Raw genomic sequence first — 24,376 nt, forward strand, 5'->3', positions numbered from 1 at the left:
TCTTAACGCACAATAGTCTTTCACGTCTATTGCGATCTCAAAATTCCAGCCAGTTGAAGATACCTAGAATATCAAAATCGTAATCGTTTGCACCTTCAAAGTTATTTCAGGAAGTGCGTTCTCGAGACACTAGGCACTTTTTGTGCGGATGGGCAGCCGGAGCACGTTAAGGGTTTTCTCTTAGAACGGTGTCGTGTTACCGTCCCCTAAGTTAATGACTAATGATCTTCGCAACTTCACTGTTATGCTAATTTCTATTATCACTGTAAAGCTGCTTTGAAACAATCCTATTGTGGTGAGCAGGACGAGGCCGAGGGCCGTAAGAGAGCGGCACAAGGCCGGTGGCGTGATTACTCTGATGAGTTTATACATTCTGATGGCTTATACTTTTATTTTTGTATTTGTTTATTTATTAAATATGTTTGAACGTTCGCCAGTTCCCGTCTCCTTCTTCCCATAACATCTGAATTGTGTTACACCTATATAAAGCGCTATATAAATGGTGACTTGACTTGATTTGACTTTATAATGATGTTCCAGTTAAAGGTTGTATCAGCGATTTCAGGCCCAAAAAAGGCCCAAACATAAATGATCACATTCATCATGTGAGGTTTTGCGCTCATGCACGGCTGCACGCAACGTCGAATCTGAAGAAGAAGCCAGCGTCTATCAACGAACAAGAGAAATTGAACAAGGCTGAGTCAATCCCCAAGAGGAGGAGGAGGATTAGGGCAAGGGAATACCATTGTGTTTATTCCAAGACACAAATAGTTATCGGGAAGGCTTTGAAAGCTGGAGAGAATCTCTTCTTGTTCGTTGATAGACGCTGGCTTCTTCTTCAGCTCCGACTTCGCGTGCAGCCGCGCACGAGTGCAAAACCTCACAACACCCACCCCCTGTCTGTGATTGGTTGGAACACTATTTAATTTGGTTTTGAGTGGTTGGTGAAACCAATTGTTTTTTGTGTGCAGATCTCAGAGTCGATCGTTAGGAAAGATTAGATGAACGTGATGTTTGGGCCTTTTTTGGGCCTGAAATCGCTGATACAACCTTTAAGGTCATTTGCAACATATATGTAGGGCCCAAACATAACCTCAAGCCCAGGGGCCCCAGACCTGATCTTTGTTCTTTTTACTTGCACTGTTTACTTGTCTTTATATTTATTAAAATACTTAAAATATATATTTTTTTTTGTGATGGGCCAGTGAAGATTATTGCAGGGTAAGTAAAAATCTGAACCAGAATGAACCTGTAGAAAAGCTAATTTGTGTTGAGCCCTGCAAATATCAAGACCCTTCTCTTTTGTTATAAAATAAAGTTTTGTTACGGGTAAAAAATAATATAAAGTTAAATCTAGGAATTTCACTTGACCCACCCTACATCTCAAAGCTGGAGCCGGGTCTGGTGTTGTTTAAAGTTCATAGTGATTGTTCTGACTTCATGAAGCCTCATGGTGTGAATGAACTTCAAACTGACAAGAACAAACTCTTTGAAATGTATATATGATACTGAATATGAAACTGTTAATAATGTAGACAGAGAGCAATCAATGTCAGTCATGTGTGCAGTGAAATATAATTTATTAGGCATTTAAAAGCTCTATTGAGAAAATGAAAACATGGAAAGCTCAAAAAGCAATTACATCAGGATACGTCATGACTTTCAGAACTAAAATTATTCCTAATTAAAGCAGAATCAGCAGAAAATAAGAAAATGGACAATAACAATGAGATGTTGATAAAATGAGTAAAAAGTTTAATCAATAATTACATGAAGTAATCCGCACCAAACAGTGCCTGAGGATCGAGAACGCAAACCCTGAAATAGGTTCAAGCTGCAAGCCCTGAAAAATGCTGAAAAAAAAGTTCTCATCATCATCATCATCATCATCATCTCCAGATTCAGATATGGATCCAGTGGATCTGGAAAATCCACTTCAGCTTCTTGTTACTTCTTAAAGTTGCAGTCGGCAAGTCTGGCAAATTGGGTTGACTTAGCCAAAATTTTGAATGTTTACAACTCTCATGCCCCTCCCCCACTACCAGCGAGCACCCTCCCATCGAGGTCGTGCTCGTCAGTGTGTGTGTACCTGATTTTCTGTGAACGCGTCCGTCTCTTAAGCATCGATCAACACCATGGACTCGGAGGTAGGCTGCCCTGGCTAATCTATCCATAGATAGCAATAACCGAGGAATTGGAAGCTTGTTGTAAGTAGATTTTCTTTCCGCCATCACACTTCGTGCAATCTTCAGGCGAACTTCAGGCGTGTCGTGTGCATGTGATATTGTAACGTGCGCGAGGGAGGGGGGATCTGTGGCGCGTGCACGACCTGTGATTGACAGTCAGATCACACACCCCCCTGCGCTGATTGGACCCAAAGATCCGGGAGCGGTGGATTTTTGCAAAACAAATAACACGCTCCAGGTGGAGTTAGAAGCTCTGTTTTTTTTCTAAAACCACCTTATTTATGTTGTTCTGTCGGATTATAGTGTCGATTTCACTGAATATGATAAAAAAAATGTTGCCGACGGCAGCTTTAACTTTAAGCCTCTTTTCTCCCAGTACAGTGTTTCCTGATGAGCTTTTCCCAGAGCCGGTTCTGCCCATCAGAAGAACCCGGATCATCTGGACTGGAGCCGATCACAGACATCTCTGAAAGAGGCAGAAAATACGGAGTATGAATATGTAAAATAAGGCAGACTTGACTGTACTGTATTCTCTGGGTTAAGAGAAAAACGACAGCAGAAATGAACTCAAATGCCACTGAATATCATCAGTACATTATATATATTCATCAGCTCAGCAGGGGCGGCTGGCCAAATGAGGGTGCTAGAGCGTTATTTATTTATTTAGCATTATTTATTTTATAAAGGTATTTGTAAAGGTAAAAAATGCACTGGAACTATATCAATTTAAGGGGGAAAATATTGTCCCTTACTGAAAAAGGAGTAACTGCATAAAGTAATACAGAGGTCAACGTTAGGTTAAAGATACAAACAAACAGGGATTCAAACAAACAACATATAATAAGGTAGAAAAAGCACAACAATCGAAATCATTTAATCTTATTTAATTTTTTGTTCATTCATTTAATTTAGATTATAAATATTAAAGATGTAATATGCTTCAAAGACTGGGGAAAATAGGGATGAACTAAAAACATGCTGAAATGCACGAAAACCAGCCATGTATTGGGCATTTCTTGGTTGGCCATCATGTGGTCCCATCATGCCATCTTCATCCTGCTCCTCTACCACCTCTTCATCTTCCTCCCTGTACTCTCATATGTCCTGACTACAGCTACACACATCCTCAAACTGCTGAGGTGTTGTGGCTGCAGTCTGGACAACAGAAGATGGAGGCTGAGGCCTGGCAGGGTTATTTGCAGGACTAGGAGATGGCAGATTAAACTGATAGTTCCTCTGAGTATGAAGGACCTGACTCAGGCTCAGGTTGAGTTACCCTACTCCGGATGCATATACCACCACAAATGCCATCTGAAGCACTTGTGCTAAGTACTGGCCTATTCTTCCTCTGCTGTGAGAAGGGGGGACTCATTGGGCCCAGTACCTGTTTTATTAAATGTTGTCCTCTGCAGTGCCCTTTTCCTTTTAGCAAGTCCTGCCACTTCTTCCTGACCTCCTTTCCTGATCTTTCAATGCCCCTAGTTGAAGTCAGTTTTGTAGCAATATCCTCCCAGATTTTTTGGTTTTGTTTATTTGTATGACTGCCCTTAAACCTGCTGAAAAAAATATGTTTGTATAGCTCCACCTCCTCTAAAATGACATTAATCTCCTCTTTCTGAAAAATGTTGTTTCTTTGTTGTTTTTTTGGTTCAGCCATTTTGCTGTAGGTTTGTGCTTTTATAGATTATTGGCCTCGTAGAAAATGAAAACATCAGATGAAAACAACTAGAAAAAAAAGTTTGTTAAGACAAACTTTAAGTTGGCTTGAGAAAGCTGGACCAGAGAGTTTGAAGAAGTTTAAAGTAGTTTGAAGTTAAAATAGTTTTAAGTTTAATGTAGTTAAAAGAACTAAGAAAGAAAGAAAAAGATTAGTTAGAATGATAGATAGATTAGAAATAATAGTTAGAAAGAAAGAAAGATTAATTAGAAAGAAAAATATATTTGTCAGAAAGAAAGAGATTCGTTAGAAAGGAAGAATAGTTAGAAAGAAAGAAAAAGATTAGATGGATAGATGGTTATAGATAGATAAGTAAGAAAGCAAGATTAGTTTTTTTTAGTTAATTTTTTAGAAAGAAAGAAAAAAGAATGATTAGATAGATAGATAGATAGATAGATAGACAGGTTAGAAAGAAAGAAATATAAATTAGTTAGAAAAAAATAATTAGTTTAGTTAGATTAGTTAGGAAGAAAGAAAGATTAGTTAGAAAGATTAGTTAGAAAGATTAGTTAGAAAGACAGAAAGAAAGAAAGAAAGAAAGATTAGTTAGAAAGAAAGAAAGATTAGTTAGAAAGAAAGAAAGATAAAAAGAATAGTTTGAAAGAAAGAAAGAAAGATTAGTTAGAAAGAAAGAAAGAGATTAGTTAGAAAGAAAAAAGATAGATTACTAGGAAAGAAAGATTAGTTGGAAAGAAAGAAAGATTAATTAGAAAAAAGATTAGTTAGAAAGAAAGAAAGAAAGAAAGATAGATTAGTTAGAAAGAAAGAGAAAGAATAGTTTGAAAGAAAGAGAAAGAATAGTTTGAAAGAAAGAAAGATTATGTAACGGGTACTTCGACTCGCTAGCCAATATTAATATATCATTAATATTAGCTATACTAAATTAAATAATTATTGAAATAAACAGTTTAGGCTAGTTAGGTCACAAAAGTCTAAATTCGGCTACAGGAGCTGGTAGTCAGTAATAACACAGAAACATGAATTTAAATTTAGTACAGGTACCATGTATTGAAAAGTGATTAAACAAAATATTTACAAACAAAGATAATGAAAATAGGAAAAGAACCCAAAATAGTTACAGACTACAGTTGTACCAGTTACAGTTAAGTGCACTTTGTGGTTATTGTTCAAATAAGATATGACAATAGAAATTACAACAAATGCCACACACAATAAACAAAAAGAAAAAAACTATCCCAGCAATGTTTGGTATCTTCAAGACCAACGCGACAACCCACAAGAGGTTTATGAGAGTTTGTATTGATAAGTCCATAGGTTATTGTTCGTTAAGGGAAAAGATGTGCATGTGGGACTGAAGCGCTAGTCTGTGGAGAAGTGTGTGGGTAACAGGCTGCGGACAACCTTCCTACCAGACCAGTAGGGTGGCTGTTCAGTGGATCCTGCACAGATGGTAGGCTCCCAGCCGTTGTAGTTCAGCTCGCCATCATTCATCCCCAAACAGAGAAAAAAACCTGGCCTGTAGTGCAACAACAGGACCAGTAAATAATAAGCTAAATTGGAACTAAAGTTACATTAAACTTTAGCTGATCCCACACTCAAATATCATTTCCATATGTACCCAATTCTAAATCATTACAGAATAATCAAATGTATAAACTACAATTAATAAACATTAAATACTTGACAACACTATAATCTGATTTCCTTAGTGCATGTAAACACACTTGGTGCAAACGAATCTATTTGTAAACCAGAAATGGCAGACTTCACAACAGTATAAATCAAAACCCTTTTTGTTAAAACAGCCAAATGCCACTGCTAAGACTAATGCTAATATTCAACGCCGCTATCTTAGCATGTCAGCCTCCAGCATATAACGTAGTTCATTCATTCAATTTACTCACCAGTTCCTCTATGTAAACTCAATAACTCAATGGCGGCGACGGATTCGCTGCAGCCAGTAAGTTGTTCTAAAAAGTTACAATGACATGCTTAACTTAAAAGCATGAATCGAGCACAAGAGTGAATAGTCTGTAAAACACAAACCTGTCCACAGCTGTCGATCGGCTTCCCCACACCTCTGAATGAGGAAGACGCCGCAGCCCGGTTAAACACTCGCGCTCCAATGCGCGATTGGCTAAGCACAATCACGTGACTAGAATTACGTGAGGTCGCAAGGCACGCACTCCGCAGGGGTAATTTAAAGGGACAGGGACGGCAGAACCAATATACAAACATTTAATATATATTGATGGATTTTAACCTGGGTTACAATTAGTTAGAAAGAAAGATAGATTAGTTAGAAAGAAAGAGAAAGAAAGAATAGTTTGAAAGAAAGAAAGATTAGTTAGAAAGAAAGAAAGATAGATTAGTTAGAAAGAAAGAATAGTTTGAAAGAAAGAAAGATTAGTTAGAAAGAAAGAACGAAAGAAAGAAAGATTGATTAGTTAAAAAGATAGACAGATAGATAGATAGATAGATAGATAGATAGATTATTAGTGCATAGAATGGTAGTTTAATTGAGTCTACAGCTTCAGGGAGTTTAGATTTGAGTTTTTGGGTTGTACACCACTGGGCCACCGTAGCCTTGGCTCAATTTGAACATTCTGCAATGAAAGTCAATGGGATTTTTCCGAGTTTTAATCGTAATTTTTAGGAAAACCGTAAGTCCGATCAGTTAGAAAAGATATAGCTTACCGAGTCAGAACAGTCTGAAGGTCTGAGCCGAGTTTGGAGTATGTAGAGTTAAAGCTCTAGGCAGGACCAGCGAGTGCACTTCTGCCACTCTAGGCGAAAAACAATTGTGCCGCCCCTCTATTTGCAACGTATACCAGCAACAACACACAAAGACCAATATGCCATACATATAACGCAAAACCAGCAACAACACACAAAGACCAATAACGCAAATAGTGCGCAACGCGAGTGTGCCCAAAATGTCAACAACATTAAAGTTTATGCAGGAGGCAATGCCTGCTGCCATTTTTCTTTAAGCAGTCATGACAGCACTTTCCCAAATAATCACATTTCAGCTCCACAAATTACCGTTGCAAATCTTTTTACACCACTTTCTTATGTGCGTAAAACACACACAAATGAAATGTCCGCAAGCACATTATATCATCAGCAGGTTCAGCATCTGTAAAATATGCTTTTATTCTTGAATTAGGTAATGCTGGGTTATAAAATGGCATCCAGCAATGTTTGTCAATTGTCATCATGGACTATCTAACAAAGACTGTCATTATCACCCTACTTTACATGCGAAGGAGACGGCGCCATACTTTCTTCTTTCACCTAATTGTAAATGTCAATCGTGCCTTCTCTGAATTTTACTATCACAAGTTCCCATGGATGGAGTACTCAGTTTCACTGGATTGTGTTTTTTTGTTTTTGCTGTCGCCACTTTTCTTCAAATATTGCCAAGAAATTTCCAAGGAAGTACACGAGACAGGTTTTCTTGCTGTTATTGCTGAGGAAGCAAAGTCCTCAAAGACTGAGCAACTTTCTGTTTGCATTAGATACACAGAGGGACTTCAGATCAAGGAGCGACTGATTTGCTTTGTTGACTGTTCCAGTTCTCGCGATGCTGCAGTGATTGTTTCTGGCATTAAAGAAGGATTGCTGTCGTGTGGGCTGAAGGACATTCCCATAATTGCTCAATTGCTTAATAATATGATTTTTTAAAATATAACTCTGATTGTATTTGTCTGAAAGAAGAATGTCATACACACCTAGGAATGAGTTGAGGGTGAGTAAATCATGGGCTAATTTTCCTTTTTGGGTGAACTATCCCTTTAAAATGCTTTCTCAATGGATCTCCCAGCTCTGTGTAGTAATGTTGTTGCGTGATCGAGATCGGCCCACGAGTAAACTGCTGTCTAGTATTGCTCCGAGCTGATAAACTGTTTTCGCTGCGCAGCTCAAACGAGTAGCGTGGTTTCATTCTGCTTTCGTTTGCCGTGTGATGTTTCTCGTATGCAGCAGAAATGGCAGCTCTCTCTTAAAAAAGGTCACAAAATGTGTCTAGAGCCCTGTATAGTGCTGTATTTCTGCTTTACATGAGCGCCACCTACTGTCAGAGAGCGAATTTGTATTTTTTTGCATTGATCTGAAATGACAAATTAGACATTCCTGTTTGTTGAACACGAGTTAATAGATATCAATCAATCAACAAAGTGTCCTGTGCTCACCACACACCGGCTATACACTCACCTAAAGGATTATTAGGAACACCTGTTAAATTTCTCATTAATGCAATTATCTAATCAACCAATCACATGGCAGTTGCTTCAATCCATTTAGGGGTGTGGTCCTGGTCAAGACAATCTCCTGAACTCCAAACTGAATGTCAGAATGGGAAAGAAAGGTGATTTAAGCAATTTTGAGCGTGGCATGGTTGTTGGTGCCAGACGGGCTGGTCTGAGTATTTAACAATCTGCTCAGTTACTGGGATTTTCCCGCACAACCATTTCTAGGGTTTACAAAGAATGGTGTGAAAAGGGAAAAACATCCAGTATGCGGCAGTCCTGTGGGCGAAAATGCCTTGTTGATGCTAGAGGTCAGAGGACAATGGGCCGACTGATTCAAGCTGATAGAAGAGCAACTTTGACTGAAATAACCACTCGTTACAACCGAGGTATGCAGCAAAGCATTTGTGAAGCCACAACATGCACAACCTTGAGGCGGATGGGCTACAACAGCAGAAGACCCCACCGGGTACCACTCATCTCCACTACAAATAGGAAAAAGAGGCTACAATTTGCACAAGCTCACCAAAATTGGACAGTTGAAGACTGGAAAAATGTTGCCTGGTCTGATGAGTCTCGATTTCTGTTGAGACATTCAGATGGTAGAGTAGAGTTCACTGTACTAAAATGGCCCCCACAGTCACCAGATCTCAACCCAATAGAGCATCTTTGGGATGTGGTGGAACGGGAGCTTCGTGCCCTGGATGTGCATCCCGCAAATCTCCATCAACTGCAAGATGCTATCCTATCAATATGGGCCAACATTTCTAAAGAATGCTTTCAGCACCTTGTTGAATCAATGCCACGTAGAATTAAGGCAGTTATGAAGGCGAAAGGGGGTCAAACATAATCCTTTAGGTGAGTGTAGGTGGAGAGGAGAGATTTGGCTATAGGGTGATGTGTGGCTAACTTACACAGGAGAGACTTTGTTGCTCAGCACATGACAATAAACTACTTACCGTGATCTCAGACTGTGCTTAAGTGGTTTCTCCACTGCATGGATCTTCATATGTAGCTTCAGGTGAGTTTTCAAGGAGAAACTCTTCTCACACTGATCACATGTGTGTGGCTTCTCTCTGCTGTGGATCCTCTCATGTGATCTCAGATTTGTTGAATGACTGAATCTCTTGTCACAGTGTGAACACTTGTAAGGTTTTTCTCCAGAGTGGATCCTCTCATGTGATCTCAGATGTGCTGGCTGATTGAATCTCTTGTCACAGTGTGAACACTTGTAAGGTTTTTCTCCAGTGTGGATCCTCTCATGTGATCTCAGATTTGTTGAATGACTGAATCTCTTGTCACAGTGTGAACACTTGTAAGGTTTTTCTCCAGTGTGGATCTTCTCATGTGATCTCAGATGTGCTGGCTGATTGAATCTCTTGTCACAGTGTGAACACTTGTAAGGTTTTTCTCCAGTGTGAATTCTCTGGTGCAGTTTTAAACATTTTGCTGTAGTAAAAGTCTTCTCACACTGATCACACGTGTGCGGCTTCTCTCTGCTGTGGATCCTCTCATGTGATCTCAGATTTGTTGAATGACTGAATATCTTGTCACAGTGTGAACACTTGTAAGGTTTTTCTCCAGTGTGGATCTTCTCATGTGATCTCAGATGTGCTGGCTGATTGAATCTCTTGTCACAGTGTGAACACTTGTAAGGTTTTTCTCCAGTGTGAATTCTCTGGTGCAGTTTTAAACATTTTGCTGTAGTAAAAGTCTTCTCACACTCAAAGCACATGTACTCTCTCACACCAGTGTGTATTTTCTCATGTTTATGTAAATATTTCAGCAGTGAAAAACTCTTTCCACACACAGAACATGAATGCGGCTTCTCCTTCGTATGAACTGTCAGGTGTGTCTTCAGGTCTGATGACCTAAGAAATGTTTTGCCACATTGATCACATGAGAACGGCTTCACTCCTGTGTGGATCATCAAGTGAACATTAAGGGATGATGATTGACTGAAACTCTTTCCACATTGATCACATGTGAACGGCTTTTCTCCAGTGTGAATTCTCATGTGTTGATTACGATGTGTTATGTGTGTGAAACTCTTTCCACACTGATCACATGTGAACGGCTTCTCTCCAGTGTGGATCCTCATGTGAATCTTAAGACTTTGTTTGTATGGGAAACTCTTTCCACATTGATCACATGTGAACGGCTTCTCTCCGGTGTGGATCATCATGTGACGCTCAAGACTTGAGTTGCTTGTGAAACTGTTTCCACACTGAGTGCAAGTGAAAGATTTCTTGGCTCTTCTTTTCTTTAAAAATGTATTTTTAGTCTTTGAGCGACTCAAAGGTTTTTCTCCAGGTTGGACATGATGTTCCTCCTCCACTTCACTCAGTTCTTCACTCTCCTCCTCCACTTCACTCAGTTCTTCACTCTCCTCGCTCTCTTCCATCAGGTCTGACATGAAAGAAACAAATATTATATATTATAAACGACTGCTGTAATAAGCTTATGTCCACTATTGAGAGTATTGTTGATAAATATATTAAAAAGCGGAAAAAATCCCAGAGAAAATTTCAGCTACCATGGATGAACGATAATATTCGAAAACTGATGAAAAGGAGAGACCTTGCCTTGAAAACTTTTATCAAGACCCGAAGGGACACTGATTTTAAATTATTTAAAGGTTTGCGTAACCAAGTTGTTAAAGAACTCAGAATGTCCAAATCAAATCATTATATTCAAGCTCTATCAGAGGCTAAAGGGAATGGTAAATTAATTTGGAAGCAATTGAACAGCCTTCTAAATCCAAAGGGTAACACCACCCAAAACAAATATGAACTTAAAATGGGTGAACACATCATCACTGATAGTGCACAAGTTGCTAATGAATTCAACAATTTCTTCATACAATCTGTTAACAACCTTGCATCAAGCTTCCCTTGCTGTAATTAGATTAGATTAGATTCAACTTTATTGTCATTACACAAGTACAGGTACAAGGCAACGAAATGCAGTTTAGGTCTAACCAGAAGTGCAATAGCAGCAAGTGCAGGATATACAGTGGTTCCATAAGTGCAGAACATGGATATGTACTGAATAAATATAGAGTTGAATACTATTATAAACAAAAATTTACAGATAGATTGTCCTATGAATATAATATACAGATAACTATTACTGTGAACAGAGTTTACAGCTAGATATGTACTGAATATAATAATATACAGATGGCTATTAATGATATAGGCCTAACAACAGTAGACCTGTTTGAAGATCAAGATAACTCATTTCAGCTCAGGGAGGTCAGTCAGACAGCTGTTTTGAAAGCTATACAGGACCTAAACACAACCTTCTCAAAAGATATTTTTAATTTAGATACAGCTTTTCTTAAAAAATATAGAAGCATTCTGGTCCAGCCTCTCACCAATCTTGTTAATATTTCCATTAAATCCGGGCAATTCCCAGATGGGTGGAAAAATGCTTTAGTAATACCAATTTTTAAATTAGGAGATGACAAAATGTCTTGTAATTATAGGCCTATCAGTCTTCTTCCAGTTTTGTCTAAAGTTTTAGAGAAGATTGTCTCAGAACAACTTATGCACTATCTTGAGACAAACCAGTATCTGAGCCCTCTGCAATTTGGATTCAGGCACAACCATTCCACAGAATTAGCTACCTGTTTATTAACTGAAAATATTAAACAATCACTTTACAAGGGAAATGTAGTTGGTGCAGTATTTCTAGATTTAAAAAAAAGGCATTTGATACAGTAAATCACAATATTTTAATTTCAAAATTAGCTAAGTTCAATTTATCCAAACAGTCACTGTCCTGGTTTGCTTCATATTTAAAAAGCCGTGAACAATGTGTTGTAATTAATAATGTGAGATTCGCTTTCTTTAAAATCAAAACAGGGATTCCTCAGGGCACGGTCTTGGGACCCATACTCTTCAGTCTTTACATTAATGACTTGCCAGATGTAATATGTCCAGATATAGGTCTACAGATGTATGCAGATGACACAGTGGTGTATGCGTCTGGTAATACCTGTATTTCTGTGGCTGACAAACTAAATGCTAACTTAGAAAAAATATCATCTTGGCTGGCCTCATCTTGTTTAACTTTAAACATCAAAAAAACAAACTCTGTCTGCTTTTCCATTAAAAAACTACCTCTAACACAACTCTTGAACGTAAAAATTAACGGGGAACTTATTGAACAAGTACCTGAAGTGAAGTATCTTGGAATCATTATAGACTATCAGTTGAATTTTAAAAGTCATATCAAGAAAATCTGTCAAACCATTAAGGCCAACTTGAGCTGTTTTATGATGATAAGAAACTGCCTGACTCTTGACTGTGCTTTTATTTTTTTTAAATTCTATGATTCTCTCACATATATCTTATGGCTTAACCACATGGTCCCAAGCTCATCAGTCATCAGTCAAAACCATAGAGTGGCTTTACAACCGAGCCTTGAAAGCTCTGGACAAAAAGAGGATAAGGTACCATCACTACCAAATTCAAAGTAAATATAATATTTTAAGTTTTGCTAATTTTATCTCCCTGCATCTGGTTAAACTGGTCTTCAAATGCTTAAATGACGCTGCCCCACTACCGCTTTGTAAAACAATATCAAGACAGCAAAGTACCAGATCCACCACCCGATCAGCGCCAAAAGGCAATTGTAGTATCCCTTTTCGAAGAACATCATTTGCCCAGGCTGCCTTTTCAGTAAGAGGGGCTAAATTATGGAATTCTCTGCCAGACCACTTGAAATATATCCCGACATTAGCCACCTTAAAAAAAAACACCAAATCATGGTTAATTCAAGAACAATATTGTTCTCACATTTACACTTTGCCCTCTCTGTATATTTTTTGTCCTTTTTATTTCCTTATATTGTATTTTTTTTTTTTTTTTTTTTTGATAAACTGTATTTTTTTTAATCAAAAAGCCCTGCTAGGGACAAGTGTCGTAAATTAGCTTTAGCTAAAAACACTATGATACATACATCGGATGACTGTTAAGCTTATCTATGTTATTTGTATCTGTCCCTACCTAAATAAACTTGATAATAACAATAATAATATTTAATTTTCAGTACATCAAAATAATTCAAAGAGAGAAATATAAAGTGAAAGGACATGAAAGTGAGCCCTGATGTAATAGTAGAAAGTAGACAACTGCTATAAAATCTTATGATAATTTGATGCCTTTTTATAAATTGATTATATGTCCTTGAAACTTTCCATGAACGAGGTAAATTTATCTTCTAATTATTATCTTTAAAACATTATAGGCACGAATCCCATGTTTCTTTAGCAAGAACTATTGAATATATTTGATCAATGACACAATTATCTAACATGATAATAACATCAAAATATACAATACTGCCATTTTTACACCAACTTTGATATTGATATTTATTTGACTAAAACGTTTTAATTATTAATGGCTGTTCACACTAGACTTTTCCTTCCACTGACTTCCATTCATGCGCATGTGAAAGTGGGACACCAGAAACACAAGCTCAAGTGAATTACCCTGTGAGAAATAACACAAGCGTTTAACATTCAAGTGGAGTGGATTGTTTATTTTTTATTTTTGAATTATTATTATTTGTTATATGTTAAATTTATTTCCATCATTTCACGGCCGTCGCAGCGTCTGTAGAAACTTCACAAGCTCAGAGTGTAGAGTGGCCGCGGCTTTAACTAGTTTTAAATTAACATTTTTTATTATCTTTATCTGTGTCCTACATGTTTCACTCAACCCTGTTACTCCTGACATGAGTTTCCTGATTTAAAAAAAAGAGTATTTCTTAAAACTGAGACACTCAGGAAGTGACATCATCAGGGCTCTTTCTACTGCATGATGGGAAGACAAGAAAATAATCTCAATCCATTGTCTCAGTTTTTACACAAACTGTAGCATTGACTGTATTAATCAACCCTGTTACCAAAGTTACTGTAAGAAGAATCTCTATAACTATGAATAACTTGTATGATATTTTACAAATGCAACTTTATCAGTAACTTGGTGTTTACTGACTATTCCTAAAAATATACATTTTGTAAACTATGTTGAAAATGACAAAAATTCTGGTAATGTTGTTGCAAATTGGGAACCAGATATAAAATAAAATAGTTAAAACAGTATTTAGCCTGATCTGATGTTGACAATCAATATAAAAATGTCTCAAACCTCCCTTTACTGACCATTTGTTGAAGAAAACCCAGGACATTCTGTACCGTTTCATAGTTGAACTGTTTATCTAAATGTGATGAAGTGCTTGAATGTTTCTAACATGAATGTTCTTCAGCAGCATGAATGAATGAAGAATAAACACCAACCTCTTTGTTCTTCAGGATCTTCAGTGTGTTTCATTCTGCAGGGTTCTGGATCACTCATGTTCTCACTGTCCTCTTTAATAAACTCAGCCTTTGCAGATTTCAGCTCTTCCTGATGCTCTGATGCTCGTCTTCACTTGTAGCTGATGGGAATTTACAGCATTTACTGGGGAATTACTGTGGGAGGAGCTTCACTGATGATGAATTACAGTGGGAGGAGCTTCACTGATGATGTGACTGCAGTAGGAGGAGCTTCTCTGATGATGAATTACTGTGGAAGGAGCTGATCTGCCAAATCAAAAATATCAATTACTGAGTTTTTTTACATTTTTTATAATAAATGACACTTCTAAGCATTTATGTCTGTCTATCTATTAATCGTACAGTAACTGATGCCAATTCATTCATTATTTTTATTATTTGTATTGCTAATCCTAACATTATTCTGCTTCTTCATTAAAATGCAGGTAGGCTATCTAGAAATATAGAAAAGAATATAAATAATTGTAATTCTTCCAAATATAAATAATGGTAAGAAAAACAGTTAAAATCATAAACACAGAAATAAAGGTACATGTAGGCCTAGTAGCCAACAAATCCCCTCAGTCTGCTGACACCAATGAAATGAGCATTAAGTGTCAATTTACAGGAGATCTGAAGACATCAGCATAATAAATGAGGTGAAAACAGGAACTATTGTCATGAAATAAAGAGTGTTTTCAGCAGATCTGTTAATATTGATGAGCCTCAGACTATCAACACTCATTCAACAAGCCATTCAGGATCATCAGCAGATCATCTCACTTTATTCTGAGTGTTTGCTGTTAGAAACACATTATTTGAGTCAGATAGATGACAAAAGCCTGTAAAACTGCTATATTGAAATATATCTCACAATATAAAATAAATCATCAATAATAAAACAAAATAATTAAATAACCTCTTTTATGAACCTGTTCAGGGAAATAACTACAACACATAATATGTGAATCTAAATATATTTCGACTTTATAATAATTATTAATTGCAATAAAGTAATTCCATCATTAACATGTTATATTCGTGAAACTGACAATGATCATAAAACTCTTAAAAATAAAGAAAATGTAACGTTTCCTGTGTCAAACTTCACTATATTCCCATGCATGTATATATTTGATATTTCCCACATTCATTACTCATACAGGGGCAGTATATGTGTCTACATCAATCTTAATAAGTAAATGTAATCTGCCAAAGATAAATGTCGACAAATAAATAAAGGTAAACATGAAAACGGCAACAGAAACACTTGGGATCGATTCCCATCACAGATCTCAAACTTTAACTTGACATTCAGTAACAGTTCTCACTCCAAACATCGAGACAATCACACAAACGAACCCAAACTCGCTCAGGTCTGAATGAATGAACTCAACATATTCTCCTCATGCTCGCTGCTGCTGCACTAAATGTTTATTTCAGAAGGAAGACGCCAGAAAAGACGCACAAGCAGGGGCGGATCTAGAAAAATATTTATGGGGTGGCAAGAGGGGGGCAGGAATTTTTGAGGGGTGGCAACATATGGCAGAAGTATATATACTGAATTTAAATCGCAGTTAAATTGGCCATAACTTTTAATTCGTTGCTGCCAATAGGGATGGGTATCGTTAAGGTTTTAACGGTATTACTACTCTTACCAATACTCCTTATCGATCCGGTACTTTAACGGTATTCTTATCGGTTCTTTTTGTTATATATAAAAAAAGGGGGAAAAAACTATTATGAACACATTTAATATTGCTTTATATTTTGAAATGTAAAATAAATATCTATAGCAAAAGAAAAAGCAATGCTTTAACAAAACAAATAAAACATGCATGTTATGCAGAAGGGTGCAGGCTTTTGTGTTTTATATTCAGAAGACATAGGACACCAAAAACAAAGTACAAACACATGGTCAAACAAAAAAAGTAAACAATTAAACAAATATACAAATTATATACCAAGTGCTTTAATTTCAGTAATGTCGGCATTACTGTTCAGGAGTAATATGGGCTAAAAAGACATCTAATAAAGTCAGATTTAAAATAACAATGCATAGGTTATCATAGATTAAAGTTATAAAAGCCAAAATTATTAATTCAAGAGCTGCGACTGATTTTCTCTTTGCCTTTTGTTGTTTGGTTCACATTAATGGAGCAATCGTCAGCAGGTTTATTAGACTGCTGCCCCTTTAAGACCAAATGCAGATCTAATCATTATTACTCATCATATTTTCTCCCAACTATTAACGCCCATTTAAGACATAAACTGTATTTAAGTGAATAAACTGTTTAAGTGAATCTCCAAGACAGCCACTTTTGACATATTTGATCGTTTAGATGTGCACACGAAGCTCAAAATATACGTTGCTTGTCTCGGTAGTTGAACTTTTCTATTGTAAAACAGTCAAATATAAAACAAAAAATTCTACTTACATTTTACCAGGCATTCGTTAACTTAATCATTTTGACATTGATGAGCTAACGTTAGACCGCTGAACTTTTAGTCTTCCTAACAACAAACAGAGCGTTGCGTAATGTAGTGCATCAGAGCAGCATCAATAATAATATCAAGTGAATCTCTTATTTGCATCTTAAGTTTATTGCCAATAATAATGACAGGTTTGCGAACGTGAACTCGGTGAGCTCGCGCAAAACACATCTTCAGCACAGCGACTCATTTAAACGCCTCTGATTGGCCGATGTGATCAACAGACATGTCTGTGATTGGCTACAATGCTCAACGCTGCAAAAGCACGTCAAAAGTACCTTCAATGCAAAGGGAAAAATAAAAATAAAAATGTAATATGCACTGTTCATGATTAGGTAATCGCGGCCGCTGTAATCTTATTCACATTTGTTTTTCTGATTAATTGCTTTGCTCTGTGAGAAAGACAATTTAACAACATATTCGGGGCTTTACTAAAAACATTCGGGGCTTAAGCCCCCTTACCTTAGCCCAGCCCTAGCGCTGCCCCTCAATATTTTATATTTTTTATTAAGCTGTTCTTGTCTTTACTAAAATCAAAATTAGGCTAACCAAAGGGAAGAGTGCTCTTACAAATCACGAGGGAGCGATTTGACCGCTGATTTTGGCTAACGTATATAGACTCGCTGTTTTTGCTGATGCTGAATCGTCTTTAGCATACAATACATTCATTACAAATGTAACTTTAAGTTAAACGTGTGTTTAAACTACACCTGGGGAAACTCACTTCACCTTCAGAGGGTCTGTCAGGGGCAGCTCAGTCTAGTCGGATTGCAGGACCAACGCACCGCAGCAGACTTGCTGTGTGTGTGAGCCAGACTGAGCAAACGCCGCTCTGCGCGTTTGAATCAGGGATGTAACTATTTGAGAGGCAGGGGGGAGGGGCGAATAATACATTTAAAATTAAAAGTTAAATTGTTCACTTTTGGTAAATGTATTGGACATAGTGGTGGGTTGTTTTTGTAAGTACAGTTTTTGGATCATTAAAGTTAGGGGGGCAGCTGGGGGGGCAAGGCTCTAGAGTGGGGGGGCACCTGCCCCCCCTTGCCCCCCTGTAGATCCGCCCATGCGCACAAGTATCGCTGTGATCGATGAAAACAATACAGAAATGAGCCTGTCGCTTAATCAAACTGTATAAAGTGTATGTGATGGTTGTGTAAATATGATAAATACCGTGAACTGCTCTCCTCACCTCAGAAGACTCGACGCTAAAACTCTCAATGAGGGAAGAGACGGCGCGAGCGAGCGGTGACGTCATCGGCCTCAAACGCACGCGCGTACGGGACACCCCCGCAGCCAATCAGGGCCACGCAGATTCAGCTTTACTAGTTGCCTTCCATTATTATTATTTTAGAACTGAAGTGACTCCAGTTACTAAAGGTGAAAGTAACTTTTTCAAGTGAAGCCCAAAATAGTCAGAATAAGCAGAGGAGGATCACAGGTCTCCATCCAGTCTGAAAAGTGTTTTGGCCTGTAAAGTCCGGCTCAGTATATTCTGTAGCGTCCTAAGACAAATAGTAAAGGCATGTTGGTAGATTAGCACAGAATTTTCCTTTTGTTGAAACCCCAGATAAAAGTAGAAAGCTTCTGTTATGTTTAGATCCATGAGGCAGTTCGACTAGCGCATTTCCTCACTAAAGAAAAAACACTGAAATAAAAATACTTCTACAGAAGACTGTATTCTCATAACTTCTACTGTATTCTACTAAAAGCTACTAATTACATCTTCAACAGTGTAATAAGATTAATGTACTATTTTTAAAGAGTAATTCCTTATTTTACTTTAAGAATAAAAAGTAATTAAATTACGGTAATTAATTAATTAGTTAGTACTGCATTACACCCAACACTGATTACGCAATTATGATGATAGAGCACATCCTGTATTGTATTTGAATGACTATTTAATATTACCTCTAAACTTTGACTAGGCTTGGTATGTTGCATATTAATTGTTCTAGGAACCTCAAATAGTTTATATTTTAATTGTTGTGTATGTTGTGCTACTCTATAATGATGTTCTAGTTAAGGTAATTTGCAGCATATGTAGGGCCCGAACATAAACTCAAGCCCAGGGGCCCCAGACCTGATCTTTGGTCTATTTGCTCATTGATTAAAAAATGATCTAATGTTAAAATAGGAGTTTCACTTGGCCCACCCTACATCTCAAAGCTGGAGCCGGGGCCGGCGTTGTTTAAAGTTCATAGTGATTGTTCTGACTTCATGAAGCCTCATGGTGTGAATGAACTTCAAACTGACTAGAACAAACTCTTTGAAATGTATATATGATACTGGATATGAAACTCTTAATAATGTAGACAGCCAGCAATCTCAATCAATGTCAGTCATGTGTGCAGTGAAATATCATTTATTAGGCATTTAAAAGCTCTATTGAGAAAATGAAAACATGGAAAACTCAAAAAGCAATCATATCAGGATACTTCATGACTTTAAGAACTACAATTATTCCTAATTAAAGCAGAATCAGCAGAAAATAAGAAAATGGACAATAACAATGAGATGTTGATAAAATGAGTAAAGAGTTTAATCAATAATTACATGAAGTAATCCGCACCAAACAGTGCCTGAGGCTCTAGAACGCAAACCCTGAAATAGGTTCAAGCTGCAAGCCCTGAAAAATGCTGGAAAAAAGTTATCTCTGCGCAAACCTCAAAAACGCAAACCTGTGAAAACGCAGACGGCGTGCACATGCGCATCACGTGTTTAATCCATAGGTATGGTTTTTTTCAATCCACTTTAACTGAATATAATAAACTTTACTATTTCAGCAACAATCTCCACTTTACTGAGTTCATTAGCATAAAGTACAGGTGTGTCGAGAGAAGAGCTGTTCTCTCATCATCATCATCATCTCCAGATTCAGATATGGATCCAGTAGATCAGGAGAATCCACTTCAGCTTCTTGTTTCTTCTTAACTTTAAGCCTCTTTTCTCCCAGTATAGTGTTTCTTGATGAGCTTTTCCCAGAGCCGGTTCTGCCCATCAGAAGAACCCGGATCATCTGGACTGGAGCCGGTCACAGACATCTCTGAAAGAGACAGAAAATATGGAGTATGAATATATAAATAAGGCAGACTCGACTGTATTGTATTCTTCGGGATATCATTTGTGAATATCATCAGTACATTATATATTCATCAGCTCGGCAGGGGCGGCTGGCCAATAGAGGGCGCTAGAGCTTTATTTATTTATTTAGCATTATTCATTTTATAAAGGTATTTGTAAAGGTAAAAAATGCACTGGAACTATATCGATTTAAGGGGGAAAATATCCCTTACTGAAAAAGGAGTGACTGCAGAAAGTAATACAGAGGTCAACGTTAGGTTAAAGATACAAACAAACAGGGATTCAAACAAACAACATATAATAAGGTAGAATTTACTGTGAGCTGAAGAGTAATATTCAGAGAAGAAAATATGTATTTGAAGAGGTTTTTGAATGAGAGAAGGGTGGATGTTTGACGGATGTCTTGAGGAAGAGCCACAACGCTAAAAGACCTGATGGCTCCTATGGTTACCAGACTATTGAAACTGACTGAATATGGCACAGCCCCACCTAAGATATTTTTCACCAGCCGCCACTCACCGATTCGTAAGTTCGTAAAAGCGATCGCACGACTGATCTTAATATCACGGTCTGTTTCCCAAAAAGCATTGTGACTTAAGTAGCACTTGAAAATCATCGTAGATCTGATAGTTCCTCTGAGTATGAAGGACCTGACTTAGGCTCAGGTTGAGTTACCCCTACTCCTCCATGGATGCATATACCACCACTGGCCTATTCTTCCTCTGCTGTGAGAAGGGGGTGTTAGAAAGTTTTCTTTCATCGAAGCAGAGACCAGGAGACGTTGGGATCACGTTCAAACAAAGTTATTCTTTATTGAGCGCGGCTGCGGTTCGTCCAACATTATCTGACTCAAACATTATACATTGTAAGTTATATACCTTCCAAGGGGGAGGGACTTTTGGAGGTGGAGACAAATCAAGACAAAGCAGAGGGATGATTTGATTCTACCAAGTGAAAACCAGTTTGGCAGGTTATCTGGCTTGCTCAAGAGAGACAGACCCAATCAGCATAACACTATTATTTAAATGATCCAATCAGCCTTACAGTATCACCCACACCTTCACATGAACACAGAGACAAAAGCACAACTGTACATTGAGCTTACTGGTCAGGAAATGCATAAGGACAAAGGGTGAGGATGAGAGTCTCAGGAATTGACTCATTTAGAGAACAGGACTGGCAGGAATCTCTTGATATAATCATCATAACCGCTGCTAAACTTTCTCAGTCTATATTGGAATCTAAATTAAAACATTTAATAAATTTGTAATACAACAGGGGGATCATTGGGCCCAGTACCTGTTTTATTAAATGTTGTCTCAAAATTTAGTTTTTTTTTTAGGTTTTTTTTTTGGTTAGCCATTTTGCTGTAGGTTTGCGCTTTTATAGATTATTGGCCTCGTAGTAAATGCACATCAGATGAAAAAAGTTTGCTGAGACAAACAGTAAGTTTAAAGTAGTTTGAAGTTAAAATAGTTTGAAGTTTAATGTAGTTTAAAGTTTGATAGATTAGTTAGAAAGAAAAAGATAGATTAGTTAGAATGATAGATAGATTAGAAATAATTATTAGAAAGAAAGATTAGTCAGAAAGAAAGAAAAATTTGTTTGAAAGGAAGAATAGTTAGAAAGAAAGAAAAAGATTAGATGGATATAAATAGATTAGTTAGAAAGAAAGAAATATAAATTAGTTAGAAAGAAAGAGATAGATTAGTTAAAAATAAAGAAATATAGATTAGTTAGAAAGAAAGATAGATAGATTAGTTAGAAAGAAAGATTAATTAGAAAGAAAGAAAGATAGATGGATATATAGATAGACAGACAGATAGATTACTAAGAAAGAAAGATTAATTAGAAAGAAAGAAAGATTAGTTAGAAAGAAAGAAAGAGTTAGAAAGAAAGAAAGATTACTTAGAAAGAAAGATAGATTAGTTAGAAAGAAAGAAAGTAAAGAAAGATTAGTTAGAAAGAAAGATTAGTTAGAAAGAAAGAAAGAGATTAGTTAAAAGAGATAGATATGTTAAAAAGATAGATAGATTAGTTAAAAACAAAGATTAGTTAAAAAGAAAGAAAAAAAGAATAGTTAGAAAGAAAGAAAAAGATTAGATGGATATAGATAAATTACAATAAATTAAGAGATAGATTAGTTAAAAATAAAGAAATATAGATTAGTTAGAAAGAAAGATAGATTAGTTAGAAAGAAAGAAAGAAAGATTAATTAGAAAGAAAGAAAGATAGATGGATATATAGATAGACAGATAGATTACTAAGAAAGAAAGATTAGTTAGAAAGAAAGAAAGAAAGAGTTAGAAAGAAAGAAAGATTACTTAGAAAGAAAGATAGATTAGTTAGAAAGAAAGAAAGAAAAGAAAGATTAGTTAGAAAGTGTAACGAAAATGAGGAGAAACCAACCACAGACTAATTTTCTTCCAGAAAATTAATTAGAACTCTCTACTTCCGGCCGAACCAAAAGAGAATATTTGTTCAGAACGTCTCATGATCGTCATCATTCAGGCTATTTAAAAGAGCCTCCCCCCCAGCACTAACACATAACTGGTCAATGGCTAGCTTTGTGGCCAACTACGGACTAGTTAAGATAAAGACAGTGTCCGCACATTCCAGAGTCAAATCACCAAGGCCAGAGCCATAAGTCACCCATCCTGGCGCCACAGAGTCTGCAAAAGACCCTTCTAATGACCCAACTAACGGAAAAGCTTGTCAATTTAAGGTTTTTAAAAGGAGAATCGACACCAGCAGATGTTACTGAAACCCCCGACAACATTCCTGAACACCTCCTCCTTAAGACCTCTGAACAAACAGAGTTCTGTCTCTTCACCAGAGAACTGATTCTTATCAATAACTATACATAAAATCATTCAAGAACAATTTTCAACAGACTTATAAATCAAACATCATGCAACTACAATGATTCGATTTTGTGTCTACAATAAATGTGTGTCTAATGTGCTTAGATCCCATATAATTCATGTAATTGTTATAACTGTTAGATGTTTGAAAGAAAGTGTGTTGTGTTTCATGTCAATATGATCGTATGCTCATGATTCAAAAGATGACTTGATTGAAATCTGTGTAAAATGTTCGTATTCTTATAATGGTAATGATGTCTAAACTGTGGCCTCTGTTCTCTCTGTTAGTAAGGAGAGCACAGATAAGCATGATTTACGATCAGAACTGAAAAGAACGTCACCTCCTAAATTCAGCCAGTGTCTAATTGGCCAGAACTCATCCTGGAGGTTGGACAAAATTTTAGTTTAAAAACCTTAGACCCAAAAACAAAGCTCTCTCTCGGTGCTCTCTCTCTCGCTGCTCTCGAAGATCTCTCTCGGTGCTCTCTCTCGGTTCTCGCTCTGAAGAAGAACTCTCAACAAATGCAGAAAAGGATGAAGATCTAAAGCAAGACTAGTAGCATGTAACTGAAGAGCAGACCAACCCAAATTAAGATCAGATGGGTTAGATTCATTTCCAGTCATCTAACTACTCTCCATATCTCATTTCATTTCTTTCTTTGTGTTATTTTCCCTTTCCGATTGAAAGTCTCGGTTTTAAGTTAAGTTTTGCGGCAAAGCTTCGGTCAACGATTTACGGCTGCAACGCACACTTTCAACTTCAAAGACTTTTCATTCAGCAGCTCCAGCACACCACGTGACTGGAACGCGCCACAGACATTTATCCAAGCACGAGGAGGCCAGCCGACGAACGGACCGGGAAAACCCCTTTCACGCAACAAAAAGGGAATCCCCAAAAGCAAATACGCAAGTAGACTACCTCCAGACTTTTAAGCTGAAACTGGTGTTTTGATAAGGGTACTAACCAGTCTTAAGAAACGATAGAAGGGTTAAATTAATGATTGATGGTTCGTTCAGGTCATGTCTAAGTGCATATGGAATCGTGAGATTTCATCCTTTCACTCTTAAACCCACTCTTTCCTCACTCTATCCCTTTCTGCAACGCGTATGAATGTGTATGTGTGTGTGTGTGTGTGCGTGTGTTAGATATTAGCTTTATGTGTTAGTAGCCTATATAATCAATAAAGTATTGTTTGTATTTAAAAGAGATTACTCGTGTGTGCTTATCAGATTTATTGTCTTGAACTTCGATTTAAGTTACCTATGCTTTTACCCTTAATTTACTTCGTAATTTATTGTTAGCTGGGGATTAATTCTTTCTTGGCCAGGAAGATATTATATTTCCTAGAGTTAATACTTGTTTATGCTTTCTGTTCATTGGATGAACTGATAAAATGATCATACTATTGATTCTGCTACAGTAAATTCTGAAAATAATTAAAAATAATTAAAATATTAGTTATTGGTCATATTCCGTTATGAACAATAAT

General features: G+C 37.0%; 3 protein-coding genes across 4 annotated transcripts in view; 1 reads left to right on the forward strand and 2 right to left on the reverse strand.

Annotated features, from left to right (window-relative positions):
- Positions 1 to 1,589: 1,589 nt before the first annotated feature.
- LOC311299361 (uncharacterized protein) lies at positions 1,590 to 9,849 on the reverse strand (the record flags this gene model as incomplete). Its single annotated transcript, XM_084422877.1, has 2 exons — positions 1,590 to 2,652; positions 9,074 to 9,849. 2 exons carry the CDS (start codon positions 9,847 to 9,849, stop codon positions 2,622 to 2,624), a joined length of 807 nt encoding a protein of 268 aa, XP_084279003.1. The 3' UTR covers positions 1,590 to 2,621.
- A 705-nt stretch (positions 9,850 to 10,554) lies between these two features.
- Positions 10,555 to 24,376, forward strand: part of LOC311302232 (uncharacterized protein) — a 340,899-nt gene continuing 327,077 nt past the window's right edge. Inside the window, exons 1-2 of the mRNA XM_084427936.1 lie at positions 10,555 to 11,013; positions 11,297 to 11,650. The gene's annotated coding sequence lies outside the window, so the exon portion shown is untranslated. The remainder of the gene's footprint in view (positions 11,014 to 11,296; positions 11,651 to 24,376) is intronic.
- Positions 19,432 to 24,376, reverse strand: part of LOC311301913 (uncharacterized protein) — a 30,003-nt gene continuing 25,058 nt past the window's right edge. For both annotated transcript variants that reach the window (XM_084427323.1, XM_084427324.1), the window contains exon 4: positions 19,432 to 19,984. In XM_084427323.1, coding sequence (XP_084283449.1) covers positions 19,973 to 19,984 — 12 coding nt within the window. In that variant the 3' untranslated portion in view covers positions 19,432 to 19,972. The remainder of the gene's footprint in view (positions 19,985 to 24,376) is intronic.

Source organism: Rutilus rutilus, assembly GCF_951802725.1.
Source record: "Rutilus rutilus genome assembly, chromosome: 1".
Classification (NCBI taxonomy): Eukaryota; Metazoa; Chordata; class Actinopteri; order Cypriniformes; family Leuciscidae; genus Rutilus; species Rutilus rutilus.